The sequence below is a fragment of the Paroedura picta genome, chromosome 1 (assembly GCF_049243985.1).
Source record: "Paroedura picta isolate Pp20150507F chromosome 1, Ppicta_v3.0, whole genome shotgun sequence".
Lineage (NCBI taxonomy): Eukaryota > Metazoa > Chordata > Lepidosauria > Squamata > Gekkonidae > Paroedura > Paroedura picta.
The window spans coordinates 51685246-51707694 of NC_135369.1; the positions used below are offsets into that span (position 1 = coordinate 51685246).

The 22449-nt window shown below is 43.3% G+C and overlaps 1 protein-coding gene across 4 annotated transcripts in view; it reads right to left on the reverse strand.

The window, feature by feature from the left end:
- The window catches only part of PKDCC (protein kinase domain containing, cytoplasmic), a 61175-nt gene that overhangs the window by 19613 nt on the left and 19113 nt on the right, over nucleotides 1-22449 (reverse strand). For all 4 annotated transcript variants that reach the window (XR_013231070.1, XR_013231069.1, XM_077337916.1 and 1 more), the window contains exons 2-5: nucleotides 19090-19212; nucleotides 17967-18238; nucleotides 13073-13152; nucleotides 11827-11934 (exon numbers count right to left, since the gene is read on the reverse strand). Coding sequence is in view for 2 of the 4 variants with exons in the window: in XM_077337916.1 (XP_077194031.1) it covers nucleotides 11827-11934; nucleotides 13073-13152; nucleotides 17967-18238; nucleotides 19090-19212 (583 nt within the window). In the remaining 2 variants the exon portion in view is untranslated. The remainder of the gene's footprint in view (nucleotides 1-11826; nucleotides 11935-13072; nucleotides 13153-17966; nucleotides 18239-19089; nucleotides 19213-22449) is intronic.

Below are 22449 nucleotides of genomic sequence, written 5' to 3' on the forward strand. Positions count from 1 at the left end.
ACCAAAGTCAAAACATGTTAAAACACTCAAGTCCAAACTGTTCCAAATTTTGGCTCAGCTGGTAATGGTGTTCATTGTCCCTGCTTATCACTCCTTTCTGCCAGTGGCTGCCCCCTTCCAGGAAAAACCTCTGCAAAGTGACAGGAGAAGCTTTTGTGGAGAATGCCTTGGTTTGCCACTAGAAGCCTCGACTGACTTGAAAGCTTCTAAGCATGTTTAGGAGATTCAGGTTCCCCTGCTGCCAGTTCTCCCTGCCATTTGTTCCCTCACCCCTTTGCAAGGGGGGGGGGAGTAGAGCCATGAGTGGGCAGGATTTTTTTTGGGGGGGGGGGGCTCTCGATGGAGTATAATGCTACTGAGGCCATCCTCCAAAGCAGCCATTTTCTCCCGGGGAAATTATCTCTGTTGCTTGAAGAGTTGTAAAACTGGGGGATCCCCTGGTCCCCCTTGTTATCAGAGCCACCTTGGTGTAGTGGTTAAAAACAGTGCATTCTAAACTGGAGAGTCAGGTTTGATTCCCCACTTTTCAACATGCAGCCAGCTGGGTGATCTTGGGCTAGTCTCAGTCCTGTCAGAGCTCTCCTAGCTCCACCTACTTGATAGGGTGTCTGTTTGAGGGGAGAGGAAGGGAAGGTGTTTATAAGCCACTTTGAGGCTCCTTTGGGTAGTGAAAAGCAAGATATAAAAACAACTCTCCTTCTTATAATTAATCTCCACATGACCAAGATCAATTCCCCTAGAGAAAATAGGTGCTTTGGAGAGTAGCACTAAATCCTGCTACTCCCCTTGCCAAGTTCCACTCCCCAAAAGCTCCCCTTGCCAAGTTCCACTCCCCAAAAGCTCCAGGTATTTCCCAATGCAGAACTGGCATCCCTGGTCTTGATTATTTGAGCTTTGTCAGACAAAAGCTTTAAAAGACTAAACCTTTTTCTGAGAATTCTCAGGCAAAGCTCGGGGGGGGGGGGGAGTAGAGATCAAGGAATTCTGAAATGAGCCAGATGGAGAACATACCAATTACTTTAAAGTCCTTTCCCACAATTCAGCATTTCCTACTCATACCTTGCCTGTTGATATGAAAGATAAGAAAGGTTTAATCCAGCCGATATACTTGCTCTTCTATTATTTCCCCCCCACTCCTGATTAGGATCCCTTGAGCCTCATTCTGCTAACAGCAACTGAGGTGGTAAACGTGTTGACGGTACAAATTTAGTTTACAAGCCAGAGCTTGCAATTATTTGAATTTTTATTCTGCACATAGTTTTTAAGAATTGAAATCTACTTTGGACCTGCACAGCAACATCTATCAAACTAGGCCGGATGGCCAGCCCCTGTTAACAATTGCTCAGAATGATCAGCCATTCTCAATCTTTTTCTGGCCATGACCCTTGTAGGAGATCTTCTCTGGTTCAGGGCCCCCTGCAGTAGACTGCCTGTTTGTACAGTGATCTAGGCTAAAAAAGGCCCAAGCTAAGACTGAACTAACTATATTCAAGATACCTTGTCTTATATATGTGTGAGACAGATTTCTAGAAGCACTGTGTTCACTTTTTTCTTGACTGTATCAATTCAAGCACACCCAAAGGAATGAATTACATGATTTCTGTTTCTTTCCCTTGATTAAAGTTGTACTTTCTAGCAATGACATCAAACGTGACAAAAAGGGTGCTTCATCAGTTCAATTACCAAGGGCCCCATAAACCATTGGGCTCCGCATCTCACATTTTTCAGTCTGTGGCCCCCTTCAAATGTGCCAGGACCCCCCAGGGGACCATATGGCCCCTGTTGAGAATGGCTGTTCTGACAGAGTTCAAAGTGCTGAAATTGAGGGCATTTCCGCACATTATTTAAAATAGTGTTACACCAGCTGAATGGGGTAATGCTAAATATAATCATGCCTCCCGGCCCCTCCTCACCTTTTGGTTGTCTCGCTCTTCTCTGCCGCCATTTCACTCTTCTCCCCCTCCACAAGTGCTGCTGGAAATGGCGGAAGGGAGCAAAGCACTTTACACGAGACTCTCTTCCGGCTGCCAATCAAGCCAGGCAACCAATCCCCTTTCTTCATGATTTAAAGGTCCACTGATGCCTGCTAATTTTTTCTTAAATACATACATTTGAACAACCAATTACCCCAAGTTAACTATGCTTATAGTGAGAAAGTGTTGACCTTAGCAACATTAAGGGCTGCACAGGTAGGTTTTTTCTCTCCCCCCCCACCCCGCTGGTCTACGCACCTGCATGGGTGCTGCTGCCTTTCCCCACCCCCAGCAAACACACTCACTCCCCTGTGAGGGCTCCCTGCTGCTGCCTCCCCTCCCCTTCATGCACACAAACACACACACACGCATTCCGTAGAGTTCCCTTGCTGTGGGTGGCCAGGGTGCCTGCCTGGGGGCCTCTCTCACTGGCTGGCTTGCTCTTGCCGTGCGCTTGCGGCTCTTCATCCTGCCTCCCCAGGCACCTCTTGGCTCTCTGCCTTCTCTGAGGGAGGGAGGAAGGGAGGAGAGAAGCCTCTGATGGGAAGGCTTCTTCAACGCAGATAACTCCCAGGGCAGGGGAGGACGGAAGAAGAACTTTCTATGGGGAGGCGAGGGGGGAGAGGGCAGGAGCTATAGAGAGGCATGTTTTATGCTATGTTTGGAAAAAATTCTTTCTGCCATTGCCTGCATGCTTGTCCACCTATTCATTGCTCCAAGATGTCAGACATCTGTAAAAAGACGTTCTCGTCCCTGAGAGAGGGGGGGGCAGGAGCAAGGGCAGGACAAGGAAGGCACCTTTCATGCATTTGATACTCCATACCTTTCTTTGGCTGGTGGGCTGCTGGTTGCTCCCCATTAGGTAGTGCTACATAGGTTGGTTAATCTACTTTTTCGGATTCACCAACTAGCGTTTTAAAATGGAGGATGTAGCCAGCCGTTTACTGCCCAGATGCCGCATCTGGACATCGTCATATGGAAGGGCCGGAATATAACGACAATGAAAGGTAAGTATTTCACTATTTTTAAAGGGTGCAGAAATCCCCTGAGTCATGTTTTTTTGAGTTGCATTTTCACTATGAGTGCTATCAGAGCTTCTGCTTATTCCTTGTTTTATTTCCTGTAAATATGGTAAAACACTCAGAGGGCGTGTTGCATGGATGTTTGAGCAATATACTTCCTTCACATGCATGAGTGCACTGCAGTTTCCAATTGGAAAGAATGCATATGAGTAAAAACAAAAGTGCTCCTTTGTCTTCTTGATAAAAAGCAAATAATAATAATATTCTTCCAAACATTCAACATAACTGGTGATCCAATTATGCTTTGAGCTATTTTGCTCACTGTTAATCATATTGACCTGCATTACAGGATTGCCCTAAAGGGTTCTCAAAGGATATGTTCAAAGTGCTTTGAAATTGCAAAAACTGCTCACGAAATGATGTTGACAATGATGATTATAGCATCTGAATCTTTGAGTGGTATTTTCCAAAATCTGTCCCCAGACACACACCAACTCTGTTTGGCAATAGGAAACCATCTCGTAATCTGGCTTTATTTCAACTTGATATACTTGAATGTAATTTAGGAATAATCGCCTGGATAAGTGGCAGCTTTGGTTCAGGGTTCTTTGTCTTGCCAAAACCTGAAACCTGCGTAAATGGAGTTCATGGAATTTGAAGGCTCCCTGCAGTAAATCACATCATAAAAAGGTCAAAGTTCTGCTTAATTTCCAGACTAATGGTGTTTAAAACCAGTAAATACTTGCCTCATAATATAAAGGTAGCAATAAATTTATATTTAACATATACACACATGCACATATAAGTTAACACTGCATGTGAAAAAGCCACCATTATAATGTCATGCAATGGTACTGCAATCGGTTCACCATTAAATGGAATGATAGCATAAGCCAAACTGTTCAATTTTAGTTATTTTAAGCTATTCCTGTAAAAAGAATGAATATTGACAACATTAGTTTTCATTCTGACCATCTTTTATAGATCTTCTAGCAACTGAGATCTAATATATATCAATAGCATATGATTGGAGGAGGGGGGGGGTCTTCAACCTTTTTATAATTGAAGAGCTAAACTACACCAAAATGTAGGCCAGGAGATCAACAAAGAGCCAGCATAAGAAAGCCTACTTGTGTAACTGAAACTCAGTGCCCTTTCACATAGCTGATAATTGACTGGCTGACTAATAAACCATAACGTTTCTGCAGTGCCAAAGCCAAACACTGGTGGTTGCGAGTCCTTTTTTAGGAAATAGTCTCACAATAAGTATTCCAAATACATAGGCATTGTTTTAGTGCACCAGCATAAACCTGAACATGGTTCTCTCTTGGATTACTTGCAGCTGTTCGCCTCTATCAGTTCCCTTTTTGTAAAGCATCCCTATAAAGCCCCCTAGTCCAATAAGAATATTTTCCTGCCATGGCATGATTTTTATGCTTCTGTCTACTATTAATAATTTTTATGCTTCTTGTGAGTATATTGTATTGGTTTACATTGCGAGCCACCTTGAGCAGGTCTCTGAATAGATAGCATATACATTTTCTAAATAAATAAATTTGTTTCTAAAAATTAGCTTATATTTTACCATTACTGCTGTGCAGTTTCTAGAGTCTCAGCCTGTAGTAAAGCCATTAAACAAATGTTTGGCCATAGATTCATGGCCCATCTTGTTGTTCCCCGGTCCTGGTTAAATGAGTTGTAAAGAAACAGCTACCATGAGATTTCTGTTTTTGTCAGTCACTGATCAATAATTATTATCCTTTATAGCAATCAAAGCAAATTGTAGTAACAACCTGCTTTCCCAAATCCACCTCTGGTAATTAGATTAAGATTGGCATGACAACCCCCTTCCACCCTACTTCAGACTCACGGCACATAAATAAACTCCAGGGCTACAATATAATATAAATAGGCTGCGGTTTCCTCCTTTTAACTGGCTTGAGTCACCCTCAATCTGACTGTAATCAGTCCTAATGACCATTTATTTCATCCGCAGCAGCCAGATTGCATTTTTTTTAAACAACCAACTGTGGCTACCAGTTGGAAAACTGCCCAGCCTCCTTTTCTAGTTATCACCTGCCAGTATACCACGTTCAGGGACACAGCAGTAGGAGCAGGCATCCTTACGCCCTTTCCACATCTCATCCAGTCTAATAACAACAGGAAATGCCAAAAGCAGAGGCCTAGGAGGAAACAAATGAAAGTGACTTCAGTAGAACTGAATAGATTAGAACTGCTAGAGACAATTTGAGTATACGTTCGTGACAAAGACTTCAAACAATTTTGGGAGAAACTAAACCAGCTCTTCTTTGCTTCACAAATTCTGGAGTGTTTCCCCAGTTTTCCATTGTTTTGTGTTTTGGTGTCTTTCTATCACTGTTTTTCATCCCATTGTTTGCTTCTACATGTTTGAATTAGTCAAATGGCAAAATAAAACTGGGTATTATCTGATCATATGAAGTCCAACCATTACTTCATCTTGCTCAGCATTATTTGCTCAATAAGCAGATCTGAAGACATTTTCTACCATAAGACCTTCTAACCAATGATGCTAAGGACTGAAAATGGGACCCTCAGCATGCAAAGATCTATTCTCTCCCAGAGCAGTTGTTCTGGAAGAAGAAGGAAGCTCTGCAGAAGAAACATCCTGGAGAGCAGAGAAAGGGGTGAGGGTCCCCTATATGCTATGCATGGTTTGTCATCTATCAGATAAGCAACAACTTATACATGACCTGAGCCAAACAAACCAGTCCCTGCCTTCAGTCGGAATCTCAACTGTAGAAGAAACACAGAGGCAGGAACAGGAAAAAAGACAAAAGGATGAGTTGGATGTAGTATGCAAAAATGTAGTTAGACATGGTGGGTGAACCACTGCCCCTTTTAGCCCTTCAGGGAATTCTCCCATTGCGAGGGAGAGGTTGATGATTTTCCATAGAGGGCTTCCTACCCGCTGATTTTAAAGAGTCAAAAGGGGCAGCTCCACTGAACAAGGAAGGTTTGTCTGTGTGTTGCTACCTTCAGCCTATCAATCCTGGCAACACAAGCAAAACTTGCTTGTCTGTGACTGAAGGGCACTTGGGCAGTCAGATGCCAGGGAGGTGCCTCATCTTGTCCCTGCTCAGTTTAATGCCTATTTTTTATTTAGTTGGTTTTTTTAAACAGCTTTCTAATTTTATCATGTTTTAAGATGATGTGCAGTGAGTCACCTTGAATGCCATTTGTACAACAGGCAGTCAGGGAGTAAATCTTCTATGACTAGGTAAATAAGATCCTTCTAAGTGTACAGGCTGACAGTTACAACCAAACACACAACCCAGTGAGAGAACGACGTCTGATTCTATGTTGAATAAGTTTCCAAGCTTTCTACATAGGTTGCTATAGCATTTTGGAAACACCGTTGTACTGTAAATATTTACACACAGCATGGCCTTGCCAAACCGTCAAGAGGGCAAATGAGAACATCTGAAGTCTTACCTTACAGGCAGCCATTGCATTCCTTTCCTCTTTCAGAAAGCAACTCTCCTCCCACCCACCCACCCCCACCACCAATGCCGCTCTCATTTAACCTTTGCAATGACAGTTGCTTGCTTTAATGAATTTTTTAAAAAGAATTTGATTCTTAACTGCCTGAGAAAGGTCTCTTGGGTCAGGCAGCCTTTGGGGCTCTCAGGTTCCTCCTGACAACTGGCAGGGGATGGGGGGAATTATCTAGAGCAGGAAGGAGCCCAGAGGACATCAGCAGTGCTTGTGCTGGAGCTGACATCATCACATCCCAGGATCATAGCGATGCACAGTGATGCTTTTACAAAACTCTGACGTAAAAGTGCTTTCTACCCTACAGTTTCTGCTGAAATACCAGGGCATTGCCAGGACATCACCGACATGATGATGTCACTTCTGTTGCACTCCATAAGTGATGTCACCATGTTGCCAGCAACGTAATCTGGGCTTCATCACTCTGTCAGCCAGTTTCAGGGCAGGTTCTAATGTTAGGGAACTGCTGCCTCCACCAGAGTGTGTTGTGGAGCTATGGAGGACTCCCTGAGGGACGGATGCAGCTGCCAGGCAAAGGGCTCTGGCCAGAACATGGCAGGTTGGAGGGAGCTCATTCTACGACTGATTGAATGGTGATGCTCCCTTCTGATTCACGTCTCAGAAGCACTCAGAGAGGCTGCTGCAGAAGTCGTGCCTTGGGGCCTTCCCTAAGAGACCCCGATGCACTGGCTTGAGAAAAAAAAATATTTTGCATGTAATAGACAAAAAATTGGGTGGCACCTCTTTGTGATGGGAAGAGCTTCAGAATAAATCATCCATTTTGAATAAGCCCTGCCAGGGATTTTCTTGGCCTCATAACAATTTTGATGGGGGCAGAATTATTTCCAGAGAATTCTTGGACTTTGTAAATAGCATTCCCCCCCTACTTATTTGATATTATTGTTTACCCTGGTTAACCCACTCTGCATGGGTAATGAAGTCATACAATGCACTCATCTAATAAATAATTATGCAGTGAAGGGAACAATGCCACAATAATATGTAACAAATTAGATTTAGTTATGCAATGTCATCTGTGAGAGCAAGTGAAAATGATAGAAAAGCCAGTGAATAACTTGCCTTTACACAAGATGCCAAACATTTCAATTTAAAAGAGAAGCCTTTTTGACACTGCTAAAAAGGTACACCCCCCCCCCCAAAAAAAAAACACCCCTGTGTAATTCTGGTCCAGATGTAGTTTAAATAGCTACATCAAACAGATGATCACAAACCAGTGTTCTTGTTGATGTCAGAGACAGAATATGTGAATAGTTCATTAAAGGATTGGGGTTATTGTTTCTAATTTTTTGGAAACACGTAATTCCGTTCAGAAGGAAGTGGCTTGTGTTTTTCTGCAACCATCACCCATGTTTTGTTTACAGTTTAAATGTATACGTTCCAAGGTTCAGCAGTATTAATAGAGCATTTTTGGACATGATGTCACTTCAAACAGCATTGCCTCCAGATAACCAACTTTAATAATGGGATGATTTACGATTAAAAAAAAAATGACCATTAAAGCTTCTCGCACCCCCCCACATATGCTTTGTTTTTGCATCACTAAAGCAAAGTCCAAAGAAGAATATAATTTATGGTACTATAAAAAGGTTTACAACCGAAACATAGTGAAAGCTTAAGACCCAAGTCATTCTGTAACATGACCAAGGTTTATCTTGTTAACTTTTATTTATGGGAAGGCTCAGATTGACAAGCGCTTTTATGGAGTAGCTATTCTACTGATGGTTGGTACCACTTAAATTGGATGCTCTCTCTCTCTCTCTCTCTTTCTGGAAGAGAGTACAGGTCTGTTTCTCATGTTCTTTAATAAAAATCTGGGCTCTTCCCCAAAGATCAGCATCACATCTTATAGAATTTTCCACACTGCCTCATTAGAGACACTCCAGTTCAGCAATTTCTTACAGCTCCACCTATAAAAAGATTCTGCATGGGTAATGAACATTCAGTTTCATGTGCATTGACTAAGCTCTTAAAACAATCTTGGAAGATAAGTCAGCAATTAGGGATGCCCAGTCCCCAGATGGGATCTTGAGACCCCTCAGTTTTACAGCTCAACTCCAAGTGACAGAGATTAGTTCCCCTAGAGAAAACAGCTGCTTTGGAGGGTGGACTCTACAGCACTAGACTCCATTAGGTCTTTCTCCTCCCCAAATCCCACCCACTCCCAGCTCCATCCCCCAAAGTCTCCAGGTATTTCCTGAGCCGGAGTTGGCAACTCTATCAGCAATACAACCCACATATTGCAGATGGGAGGCTAGGGCCTTCTGGATTGGCCCCCAGAAAATTGTGGCTACGATGAGAGCTTAGGCAGCGATGATCTGGGATCACAGCTCATGCTCTTTGCCACTCTGCTGCATGTCTTCCTGATAACAGCGTGCTCAGTCATTTCAGTCAAAAACGTCATTGGGCATTGCTTTTGGCAGGGAGACATGCATTGCTGAACTGGATGAGGCAGGCAGTAGCTACACAAAGCTCATGTGCATATGTAGGACAACATGCTGGTTCTAGATAAGAATGGGTCAAGATTTCAGGCTACTGAGTGGAATTATTTTTAACTATGAACAGTAGAATGAATGGTTCCATTTAAAATAATTTAAATGCAATCCCACCTAGTCATTATTTGGTATGGTTTGTAGGAGAAAAATCCAAAAGAGATTGGGCAAAATACCTCCAACTACTTTTAACCAGGGCTGGGCTGGGCTGGGCCAAATGCAGCTGGTGGTTATTATACACTGTCATTTGTTTGACTTTCTAGGAAACCAAAAGAGCCCATACATGCAGATCTAGAGCCTGCTGTCCCAGCATCCTGTGCCTGTAATCCTGTTTCATCATAACCAGGCAAAGCAGGGTTTATGCTCCACAAAGATCTTGTGCTGTTCTAATAATGCCTTAAATCTGGATGCAGAAGGCAGCCTCAATTACCCTCCAGTATCCCAGCAGTCCCTCCACAAAGGATGGATTGTATGGCTAAATACAATTTGGCTGTGTTGACAGCTGTCACTCAGCAAAGTTTGTGATGAAAATCTGCAAATTAGAAAGTTAAGTGAACACCTGCTCCTGTTCTGCTGCCAATTCCTTACTGCGATGTTTGTTGGAGAGTTCAGGACTGACAAACCTGGTCTCATACCCAGCTCAGAAAGGAGCTCAGAATGGTAGCCCAGGTACAACATAGTCGTCTTCATCCTAGCCCAACCAGAAATCTCAGCAAAGCATCCAGGATTAGAACATCTTCCTGATCTAAGACATTCTCTCACTGGAAATGTCCCCATTTGTGTTCCTGCTCCATGATGCTAATCAAAGCCCATCCATATGATTATTCTGTAGATCAATTGGCTTTAAAGTTGCATCATCCCCATCCCCACCCATAAGAAAATTATTATATCAGGAAGAGTTGAGTGTGTCATGAGGGCCCAAAACCAACAAATCTAAGAGGAATGGACACCCTACATTAATTGTTAGGATTCTAAAATGTCTGGACCATGTGAATCCACTCCCCCCAGCTTCCATGTCCTGTGGAGTTGTGAGAAGCAGAGGTCCAGAAGGTGACACTACTTTGACCTTTCTTCACCCACCATCAAGTGCCAGTTTTGAAATACCACCATCAGGTTCAGTGGTTTTTCACCACAGTAAGAAGCCCAAGTCGTTATCAATAAAAGTTTGTGGAGGGTATCATAATGCACTGCTCCACAAAAATATATGCTTAATATGTTGGTTTTCAAATTGTTGTAAAATATCATCAATTTCTTCACATTTATTTCCTAACCAGGAGGAATTTTATTTTCATTATTATTATTGTTGTTGTTGTTGTTATTTTTTATTACCTGCCGCTATCACATAGCATCTTGCAGCGGGTTACAATAAAACGATAAAAACCACAATCTTTAAACCATGGCGCCGCGGACTAAATAAAGCAGTAAGGGCTGGTGGGGAGGAGTTAGGGTGGGCTCTGTCCGGGATGAGGAAGGGTGCCGATAGGCCCCTACCCCAGACTGACAATCGAAGGGGCCAATCGGCAGGCGCAAAGCGCCTGCCGATTGGCTCCTTCGATTGTCAGTCCAGCGGCAAGGGACCAATTGTGAGCCGCACACAGCGCAGCTTGCAATTGGTCCCTTGCCGCCGGACTGACTAATCGGGAGGCGCTTTGCGCCTCCCAATCCGCCCCCTTCCACTCTCCACACATTCGCCCGCCCGCCGCCATTACCTGTCTCGCCTTCCCGGAGGTGGCGGCACAGCCACCGCCAGCAGAGCCGCCGTTGCCGCCGGGGGCCGGGGGCAGCCAGCTGTGGCAGAGCCGCGAGCGGCGGCGCAGATAGCGGTGGCGGCTGAGCCGCGAGCAGCAGCGGATACAGCAGCGACTGTGGCGGTTGAGCTGCGCGCGGCGGCGGCGCCCCGCCCGCACACAGACCCGCATGGACTCCGCTCAGACAGGTATGCCGCGCCGCGGGGGAGGAGGACACACGCCTAGCGCCCGCTGTATCTAGAGTACAGTGGGCTTATTTACTAGTTTCAAAATAAAACCAAAGCCCGCTATAGGGACGAGACAATCCATAAAAAAACCAAGTACCCTACTCCCTTCCTTCCCCAGCACCTTATTTGGAGGTGCTGACGTTCCTAGTACAGGAGGTGGGAGGTCCCCCCATCTTCCATGCCCTGTCCTCAACTGAAAACTTGGCAGAAGAGCTCTGTCTTGCAGGCCCAGTGGAAGTGCAAGCTCCCACAGGGCCCTCAGCTCTTCCAGGAGCTCATTCCATCAGGTCAGGGCCAAGGCCAAAAAGTCCCTGGTCCAGCTTCATAACAATCCTACAAAATATATTATATTGGGAGAGAATGACCAGCCTAAAGCATCTGAATCCAGACTGCTATAGACTTTATTCAACACTCTCTCCACCATGTCACACTGGTTCTCTCCAACCTGGAACAACATTTCCATTCTTTTAGCTAATATAGGAAAGTCCACTTGGAGCACCAGGATTTTTTTACAAATTGAAGAGAACAAAAGAGTTCATTCTGTTACGATTTCAATTTATCTGGAGTCCAACACTACATTGTCCCTGATAGATACGAACCTCACAGTTACATTATCATTCAGAATGTGTCTCTTAGATGCATTGCCCCCCCTTCTCCAAATTTTATTCAACTCTTTGATAACTTAGAACATGCCTGGAATTGCATGCAATGACCTGGAATCCCATTTCCCTTTTTCACAGCATCATGGCCCCTTTAAGCTCCCATCCCTTTCAGTGCATGACTTTGCCACAAATCTACAAGCAACACTATACCAGATCTTGGAGTCCTTGTCGCATTCTTGAGGTAGAGCCCACTCTTGTATAAATGCAAAACTCTTTCTAAGTGAGCAACAGTTGTGTCTATTCCCCAATGAAGCTCTCCTGAAAAGGGAAGGAAAACATAGATTTTGTGATGCAAAAAGTAGTTGGCAAAAGAAAAAAAAAGATGTAATCATTGTGTGGAGTAATGGGGAGGTAAAGACAGGTCCAGCTGGGAATGTTGCCAAGCATTCAAACAAATCACATACATTATTAATTTACATGTATTGCCTTCTCCAAGAAGCTTAGGGCAGTATTCTTGGGATGATCTTATTTTATCCTGAGAGCAACCTACTTTAGCTATAGGTATTGGCCCAAGGTGAGTTCAGAGATGGACACAGATCTCAATCCCTATACTCTGTTTGCTACACCACACTGGCTCCTAGACAGCCTCTACAGAAGACCAAAGTCCCCTAGGGTAACTTGGTCATTTGAATCAGTTGACCACACAGCAAGTACAGATGGTAAAATAGTCACCTCAACCACTAGGGCCTCTTAACCATGTGAGTAGTCCAGCAAGTGGCTCTCAGAACATGCCCACACAGCCACTTATTTAGTTCTGTGGTGCTAAACTTAGCGGGGTTTAGATATCCGTACAAAGAAAAGAGCCTTCAAAAAACCTTTCTCTGCTCAGAACACAGAAATGTTCTATATAAAGAAGAAGAAAAGGAGTTTCCTTTTATATCCCACTTTACTCTACCCAAAGGAGTCTCAAAGTGGCTTACAATCACCTTCCCTTCCTCTCCCCACAACAGGCATCCTGTGAGATAGGTGGGGCTGAGAGAGCCCTGAAAGAGCTGTGACTGGCCTAAAGCCACCCATGTGGACACATGTGGAGGAGTGGGGAATCAAACCTGGTTCCCCAGATTAGAGGCCACTGTTCTTAACCACTATACCATCCTGGAGAAAGTTTTCTATCTCATTTCTTTCTTGCATGAAGTGACTTACAAATTAAAACAGCAGTGATGGTTAAAAAAGCAATACAAAATCTATCAGGCCACAAAATGCAAATCTAACAAAATAAAATGCTCTTTCATGACAAGAGTTGAAGGCCTTTGATATTAACTGTTTTTAAATTGCACTGGAGTTTCCTTGGGACTGTCAAGGTCTTTTGGATCTTTCAGAAAGATGCTGCTGTCCAATAAAAGCCATTGTGAAAGACAGAGAGGATGAAAGAGGGCTCACAAGGTCTCTGGTTTACCTGTGGCATTGACTATCACATCCAGTAACGGTCTCAGGGATGCAGGGGCACTATGAGGCAGAAGATACGTAAAGAAAAACCTACAAAGAAGAGAAACTTGTTAGGTTTATGAGAGTTGAGAAACCGCAGAACACCATAATGAATAATAAAATTCCCGTAATTTACAAGCCACTGAGCTATCCAGGAAATAGAATCATATTCTATAATTAAATGCATAGCTGCAGGTATGTCCACACAGCTGCTGGGTGCTGCTTACACAGGCTTGCTTTGCTCAAGGCCACCTTATAACTACCTGTAAATGTTTTACGAAGGTAAAAATTTGCTATAAAACCCCACAGATTTTGCCTTTTTGCAAAGCTGTCTGTCTCTGTGTGAACAAGTTATTTTTGTAGGGTTTTTTTTTGTAAGAGCTGTAAATGTAAAACTTCTCTCACATTTCCAATCTGAGAATTAAATAATCAGGTCTTTACCTGTGTCAAGTCAGTAACACTTTTAGCAGCTTGCTACATATAGTGAAAGCCAAGTAAAGAAGAAGAAAAGCTAGATTTTTTAACATTTTACTACCCAAAAGAATCTCAAAGCAGCTTATAATTCCCTTCACTTCTTCTCCCCACAACAGACACCCAGTGAGGTAGGTGAGGCTGACAGAGCTCTTAGAGAACTGTGAATGGCCCAGTATGCTTCATGTGGAGGAGGAGCTGAGAATCAAACCTGGTTCTCCAGATTAGAGGCCTCCGTTCTTAACCATGTTGGCTCTCTACAGGAAATGTTGTATCAAAACAAGGTGAAAGCTGTGAAGTCTGGGTTAGATCTCATAATTCCTTTCCATGTGCAAGTGGTCAAATTGGTTGGACCAAGCTCAGTGAGACCTTTCTTGAAACTGCCAACAATCTTGCTGTAAATCAAGAGGCTAGCCACTCCTTCTTAGTTTGGCCTACCACAAAAGATTGTTGGAAGGTAAAATCAGAAATGCACAATCTGCCCTGAACTCCTTTGAAGGATGGCTGAAGACAGATTAAAACTTCCTTTGACAGGGAGTCTTACCATCAGAGAAAGGCTTAGTTGAAGTAAGACATCAGATCTAACCTCATGCTCATTTACAGGATTTAGAAGAATAGCTGGTTTTTATACCCTGCTTTTCACTACAAGGAGTCTCAAAGTGGCTTACAATTGCCTTCCCTTCCTCTCCCCACCTGAGAGCTGAGAGCACTCTGGCAGAACTGCTCTGTGAGAACAACACTATCAATGTTGTGAGTAGCCTGAGGTCACCCAGCTGGCTGCATGTGGAGGAGCGGGGAATCAAACATGGGCCATTAGATCAGAAGCCACCACTCTTTTATTTACTTTATTCTGTTACTACCAGTCATGGAGAGGACAGCTACACAGAGCATCACCTAGCCACTGGGAGTGCTGCTGGCAATTCCTCAAGCTTCTAGGTTTCGTTAGGTATTACTTTTAGGATTGCCAGTTTCCAGGTGAGACCTGGGGATCCCCTGAAATAATAGCTTATCTTCAGAATAAAGAGATCAGTTCTCCTGAAGAAAATGACGGCTTTGGAGGGTGGACTCCAACAGCATTATGCTCCACTGAGCTCTCTCTCTCTCTGACCCAAATCCCATCCACTCAAGACTCCTCCCCCATAGTCTCCAGGTATTTCTCAACCCAGAGCTGGCAACTCTAATTACTTTCAAGCCTGTCTTCACAGCCATAAGGCTACAAATGAGATTATTTATTTTTCCAAAAAGCAAACAAACAAACCCAGAAGCATGGGTTTTTTTATTTATTCGAATTCTATAACCAATATTTTCTATGGTTTATCTGTGCTTCCATATAACTGATATCTATACGCATCATTTCAGAGTATCCCCATGCTAGATCTGACCTTGCTGATGTGTGCCATTATTACATATCACTATTTTGAACCTTTAAAAAATCAGAGTCCAGTAGCCCCTTTAAGACCAACAAAGATTTATTCAAGGTGTGAGCTTTTGAGTGCAAGCACTCTTCCTAGTCTGAGGTCTTCAAGGTGCTACTGGACTCTGATTTTGTTGTGCTACTTCAGACCAACATGGCTACCCACTTGAATCTATTTTGAACCTTATTCAAGAGCATCAGAATTCCATAGCTTGAAAAAGATGTCTTTCATTTCAGGCTCTCCAAGTACTAAGAGTTTCCTTGTCACTAAAAAGTATATCAGGGTAGAAGAATGTAGGAGAGAACATCTTCATAAACAGTCATCTGCATTATCCAGTTTTCTGCCAACACAGTGAGAGATTTAGGTTGACCATATACAACTGTTTTAAGAGAGCGAAAATATGAAAGAGGCTAGTTTCCCATGGTGTGCACAGTTTCTCTGGCCACACTATCTCCTCCAGTCAAGTAAATTTCACATGGACTGAAACGTTAAAGGAACTGCAAACACAGTTTAATAGAAAAGAAAAGCCCTCTCCATTCATGAACTGGGAACCTACCAGCTCCACATATTGGAAGCAGGAGCTGCAACAATATAAAAATCATATAAAAGTCCAGCAGTGCCAAATTCATACAAGATGCCGACTGACAGGATCACACTCCCGATATGTGTGGCTGGCAGACTCCCAGTTTCCGTGAATAGAACAGAATGCCTATAAGATGGCTAAAGTGAGAGGATTATACTGTCATCCAAACAACCTTCAACCATACAAAAATATCAGCCTTGGGATTATGAGAACATAGAGCTCAACCAAGGGCCCTTGGACTGGTAAACATTATTCAAAGCCTTCAGTCACCAATAAGAAAAAATTAAAATGGAAACAGAACCTAGAATCTCAAAAAATGTCAGCACCTTTCATATGAAGGGTACAGATTAATTCCAGAGGGCTTAACATTATCTTTACGTGATTTATTATGGGATATGTCATTCCATTCCTTCTGAATCTTCCAGCCAAATCCCATGGCATTATAGTCTACCAACTCACTTTCAAAGTTACTTTTAACAAGTCTAAACTGGAGCATGAGGCGCAAATATTGGGTTAAGAGCAGACTGGTAACATAAATAGGAAATTTCATGGGATGCTGCCCTGTTCACCATCTATCCTAAAAAGTAATATAAAGATTATTTTTGATATACATAGATCACACAGTCATATAAAAAGAAGCCATCTTTAAAAAGTAGTCAGATCACATCCTGGGATGAAAATAAGATATATGCTATGCTAATATTAAATTTAAAAATGAAGTAATACAGAAGTGTTGGTACAAGGTTCTTTGCTGGCACTAGGTGGCATTCTGGTTGTTAGGCTCAGTTTTTTCAAATCACCTTTTCCCTTCATCCTTTAATTGGAAATGCCATGTATTGAACCTTTATTTATTTATATTTATATACCACCCTCCCCTGAGGTTCAGGGCAGTTTAGATGGAAAGTAAAAACTAGGACCTTCATGCCAGGCACTGAGCCAGAGCTCTTCCCCAAGCAACATCTGTTAAATGCATGTGGGGAGAAGTAAGATCAAGGGCTACTCCTATCCAGGCCATCACAGAGGTCCAGAGAGGACTGACTGACTTCTACATTTTGCAGCCCAAGTTGGAATGTAAAAATCTAATGTGACAGCACATGCTATGCAAAGAGTTGCAAAACTTCTAGAATACCAAAAAATTGATGTGTCCAGATATGAAGGCCCCTTTGAGCTAGAGACATGGACCAAATGGCCCTCATGACCTTTCCCTGGACAGCCCTGGGCCCAATAGTACCCCTTCTCAGCAGTGGTAGCTATTCACTGAGTATACAATTGACTTTCTGTCCAATATGTTTACACCGCTAACTGCAAAGCTAGAATCACTCCACGGGAGAGTTGCCAGCCTCCAAGTGGCACCTGAAGATCTTCCACTATTACAGTTGATTACAGGGGATTGAGATCAGTTCTCCTGGAGAAAAATGGCTGCTTTGCAGAGTTGATACTTTGACATTGTACCCTGCTGAGATCCTGCCTCTCCCCGAGCCCCATCCTCCCAGGCTCCCACCCCCCAAATCTCCAGATATCTCCAGAGCTGGTAACCCTACTCCACAGGTAAAGAATTTCTTAGAATGGCTATCACCCTATAAGATACAGCCTCTGATTCAGTGCATAGCTACAGTTATTGTGGACAGTGGGCTAGATCCAAAAAGCTGTTGGTGGTTAGTGGTAGTCAGAGAAATTTAGCCATGTTTCACCAACAGATAAAAGCCACAGATGTTGACATGTTTCAGCCTCTATGTGTGGGATGTGGATGGGTTTAGAAGACACTTCATGCCAGCAAGTCAGTTAAGCTGGGCATCTGCTGGTCACCCTGGAAGAATTTTAAAGTTTTGGCCAGCCATGCCAGACTTGGAAGAGGAGGCAGAAAATAACTGAAAGATGTAGAGGCTGACAAACAATTGCACTCAGGCAATTGTTTGTGTGGCATCACTTCCAGGGTTTTATTACAGAGTTTCTGGCAATTCCTAGAGAGGTATAATATCACTTCCATGTGTTCCCTAAACTGACATCATCACACCACCATTTGATAACACCATCTCTATCCCCTACCCCATTTCCCACCCTGTTTGCTAGGCTTGGTCAACTTAGACCAGCAAGTTCAGGCTTCTAACTAGGCAGGACAGGAGTAACTTTTGGGATCTGAGTACGAGGTTTCATCCCAGTTGAATCCCATGAAGCTTGGGTAGGCTGTGGCTGCATTTTCCTCTTGTGCACAGAAATCAGACAGTTGCCTTTGTGCTCTGCTGGGGCGGGGGGGGGGGGGGAGAACTGACATTGCATTGGATGACTTTTCCCTAGCGTAGCACTCATTCACTGGCAATAAACATGCTCTTCTCTCCGGGAAAGAGCAGTTATTCCAATGGAAAGTAACCTCTGTTCACATGCAGCTGACACTTTACCTGTATGCATTGTACAGATTTCTCTTCTCATTCATGCTCTGACATTTCCCTTCAACAGAGCAAGGCAACGTGAAGTTTCTCGCTGGGAACTCCATGAAGCAGTCTCCATTGCTAGTACAAGACATCTCGTCAATGCTGGCATCATCGAGATCGGTCACCTTGAGCTCTCCATCCACTATCACAAACTGACGAGGTCGGAAATCCAACAGCGTCACAGAGCCAAGAGGTGAGTGGGCCAGGTAATGCAGAAGCTGGACTAAGCTGAAGCATATCTGAAAGAACAAAAGCCAAGCAGGGCAATCCTAATGGTATCTGCTTACCATTAACACGGAGAAGGGCAATCAGAAACAGACCCAATGGCTGCGATCCAAAAGAACCAAATGCACATGTCTGAGTCTCTCTAATTTGTCCTGAATTTCTTGGGGTATAGTAGCTTGGTTCTCAGAGCTCTCTGGAGAGAAATAAAAACTGAAGCCAAAGATGCAAACACAGAAGCAGGTGACATGTAACTTGCCAGTATAATCCTGGGAAACCTTCAGCAAAACCTGGGTACCCCACATACTAAAAACTGATGTGGCCTTGATTTCCCAGGCCAGTTCGAGCAAATGTATGCAGACAAAAAGTTCCAGTGAGTTCAAGACCAACAGAGGTGTCCCTCACATAAAACGATTACAAATATAACTAGCATCTGAAAGGGCAAGATTCTGTGCTGGTCTAACCCCTGAATATGCTAGAGCTTTTTACATTGAAGCCACTGGGCAAGATTGGCTGGATCTTTGGAGCAGTCTAGCTATGCCTCGTTCATCAAGCAACTGGGAGGTGCTGTCTGTGTTCCAAAGCCCTGTCTAGAGTCTACTGTCACGTGTTTGTAGCTGAACAGGCTGAGGCTGAAATTCAGACAAGGTAGGTGTAATGTTGGAGGGATACCCTGTGGAGGTGAGATGTCCACTGTAACCGATGGGGCTCCTATAGGCTCAGCATCCTCCCCATAATGATGGATTCTCCATCGGTGCCAGGTCTACAGCTGCAGTCCCATGCCCCATTCTGTACATTAATCCATCCTTTCTCATCACCTGCACTGGGCTGTCTCTCATTACAATCCTTACTTGGATACTGTACTTACTCGAAATCTGTCCTCCCAGGAAGTCTGTAAAAGCTGTATCATCTCCAGTGGTGAGCCTAGTTCTGTGATGGTGGTCAATGTGTCTGAGATGTCATTGCTATCCTGGTAACAGTAGCCGTAAAGCTGCAAAGGTACATGAGGAAAAGGAGATAAACATACGTTCTGTGTCTACATTCACCATCTTTAGTAAACCTCCGCATTTCAAACAGTGGCATCTGAAGCAGGGCTGCACCCATCTGAGCCCACTGGCTTCACTGGAGGGGGTAACTTTGCCTGGAATGGTATTGAAAGCCAATCTACATTCACACAGTGATCACACAGTTCACTAATCTGGCTGTGATCGCACTGATTCGTGAGTAGGATTGCCATCTCCCCAACTCCAGACAACAGAAAGAATCTGTTCAATGGCTTAATCAAATAATATTAATATATATATATATATAAGAGTCTCTGTTATCCCTTTATTATTATAATAATTTCCACCTGGACTCAGCCAAAAGGGTGTCTAGATGTTTTTTTCCGTTTTCAATTTAGTATCTTTCATCAGTAGCAGTAATGAGTCCTCCACAAAGTAGTATTAATAAATTCTATGTATTCGATTTCATTGTATTCTATCGCCCTGCTTATCTTTTTGAAATATAATTAGTGTGAAAAATGATCACATGGTATGGAAAGCTAATGCTGTATAATGCCATGTCTAGAGATTTTTTGGGTGGTGGCGCTTAAAGAGGGTGGAGTTTGGGGATAGAAGGGAGCGCAGCAGGTACAGTACCAGAGTCTACCTGCCAGGTAGGCTATTTTCTCCAAGGAAGATGATCTCTGTCATCTGGAAATCAATTTTGATATCAGATCTCCAATACCCTACTGAGGTCCTTTCCTTCCCCAAACCCTGCCCTCCCCAGGCTCCACTCCCAAATCTCCAGGAATCTCCCTATCCAGAGTTGGCCAGTCTTTAATGCTACAGGGAAATCAGTTTTATCGATGGGTCATAGAGGGTGAGAGACAGTTGTTTGTTTAGGACCACACAAGACCAAACTACAGATGACACTGGAGTCTATGAGCAAAGGCCATCAAGTCACAGCCAACTTATGGCAAGTCCATAGGGTTTCCAAGGGAAAAGACAGTAGTCTTTTATATGGCAGTAGTAGCTGCATAGCAACCCTAGACTTCCTTGATGGCCTCCCATCCAAGCACTGGCCAGGGCTGATCCTGCTTAGCTTCTCAGATCTGTTTAAACTGAATTAACCTGGGCCATTCAGGCCAAGGTAAGAACAGAGTACCCAGCATTTTTTCTCCCTTCAAATAGTAGACATGGACTAGTTGATTCCAGGCAGGTCCACAATGCAAAGTGGGGGGGGGGGGGGTTAAGCATCAACATTTGCTGTTTTTCTCATCTGTAATAGCCTTGAGGAACTGCTGTTAGTCTGGCTGGGCAAGTGTACATAGCTATTTGTCTTATGCACAGCTTTTAGACCTAACAGGGCAAACAGCAGCTCCAAAGGGGTGCTTAAGACAAAGAAAAGAATATCGGAAAGGAGAGGCTTGGTCTTCCTCTTGCACCACAGTCCCAAATGGAATCAACAGCTGATAGTTGACTCCAAAACCAGAGAAATCTCCACTTAAAAAGCTCCTAGCATTACATCTGGGCTGGCCCTTAGACAGCTTGTGGAGGAGGCAGCCCCATTGCTTAAACATTATGCTCCACTGGCTTTCAGTGTCATGGCAGAGTTCCATGGCAGATACGTCACTTCTCAGTAGACAGATTGATGTGGAAAGTGTGAAAACTACTGCCAGATATGTCTTTGTCTGGGGGACTGGTGGTTAGACAAAATGCCAAAATGCATAGTTATATGAAATAATTACCCCTTTCCTGAAATAAGCACCTTTGAACATGAGTTCTTTCATATATCTATATTAACATCCGACAAAACCAAAAGGGAATGTTGAAAAAGGAACATTTGAAAACTAACAATAGAAACTTGGACAGGAAATATGGCATTTGCCTTAATTTCTGGGATAGCCAATTTAGAAATGTGAAGGGGATAGCAAGAGAATAAAGCAACAAGAGGGAACAAAGTAGCCCAACCTGTATGCACAAGTTAGGAATCTTAAAGGTTGAGCAGCAGCAGAACAGGTATGAATGTAAAAAATTAAAATGCAGATATTACAATACATGTGCACTTATAAAACTTAAAAACATCAACATCTATTACACACTATTGCACAAATCCAAAACCTTTTGACACATGGATAAATGACCAGATAACCAAACGTGTTTCAACCCCCCTTGGCGTCTTCTTCAGTGGTCTAATATTTAAATGCACTCATGTGATGTAATAATGGGGACTATAGGGTGGCAAACAATAGGCTCCCACACTAATGAAAAGTATCCAAATATATCTCTTGGAGCTCTCAATTTAGAATATTTATTCTTCAAAATGCCATCCTTGTGGAAGCCCTCTGTTGCTGAGTGTGTCTCATGGACATTTTCACCTTGTCACTACATTCCACTGAGAAAGAAGAAAATTAGATAAGAATTGTTTGGAATTCAGTTACATCGTAAAGATAAAACTACAGAACTAAGGTTCACTTCAGAAAAAGTTACAAGGAGTGTGGTGGGAGTTGGCCATTACTTCCATTAATCCCAGTGGTAAAATGAAGCTTAATTTGAAATAATTATTCTCCCCTTCCATTGCACAGAGAATGATCAGCCATGGAGATCTGCCATAGTATGGTGGCAGAACACCTGCTTCTCATTCAGAAGATCCCAGTCCCAATCCCTGGCTTCTTCAGCTAAAATGCTCAAGTAGAAGGTTCTGGAAAAATCTCCACATAAGATACTTAAAAAAAATTGCTGCTTGATGGCCCAATGCAGTGTAAGACAATGTGAGATAACTTCATGTATTCACATAGAACCTACATGAGATATTTTTCACATCCCAGTTAGGTCCCCGGAGTACATTGATAGGTGTAGTCTAGAAGTTTCATCCTTAAGTGCTTGTGGAGCTTATCAATACATGCTAATACTGCAATTCTAAGCAGTTACATAGAGAGTCCCTTGATTTCAATGGACTTAAAAGAGTGCAACTCTGTTCAAGATTGTATTGCAAGTTTCCCCAGTAGGGCTACCAGACCCACTAATGGAAGTAGGGATCCCCTGCCACAGGGCCCCACTGCCAATCAGCTGACCAGAGAGGGGACTTGCCAGGAAAAAGAGTGAGGCTCAGTTGATTTTGCAGCAACATGTCCAGTTCCAACACGACCCAGAAGTGACATCATCACGTCAGAGCAATGCTCTGGTATTTGGGCAAAAACTCTATGGTGGAAACTAAATATACCATAGAGTTTTTGCCCAAATAC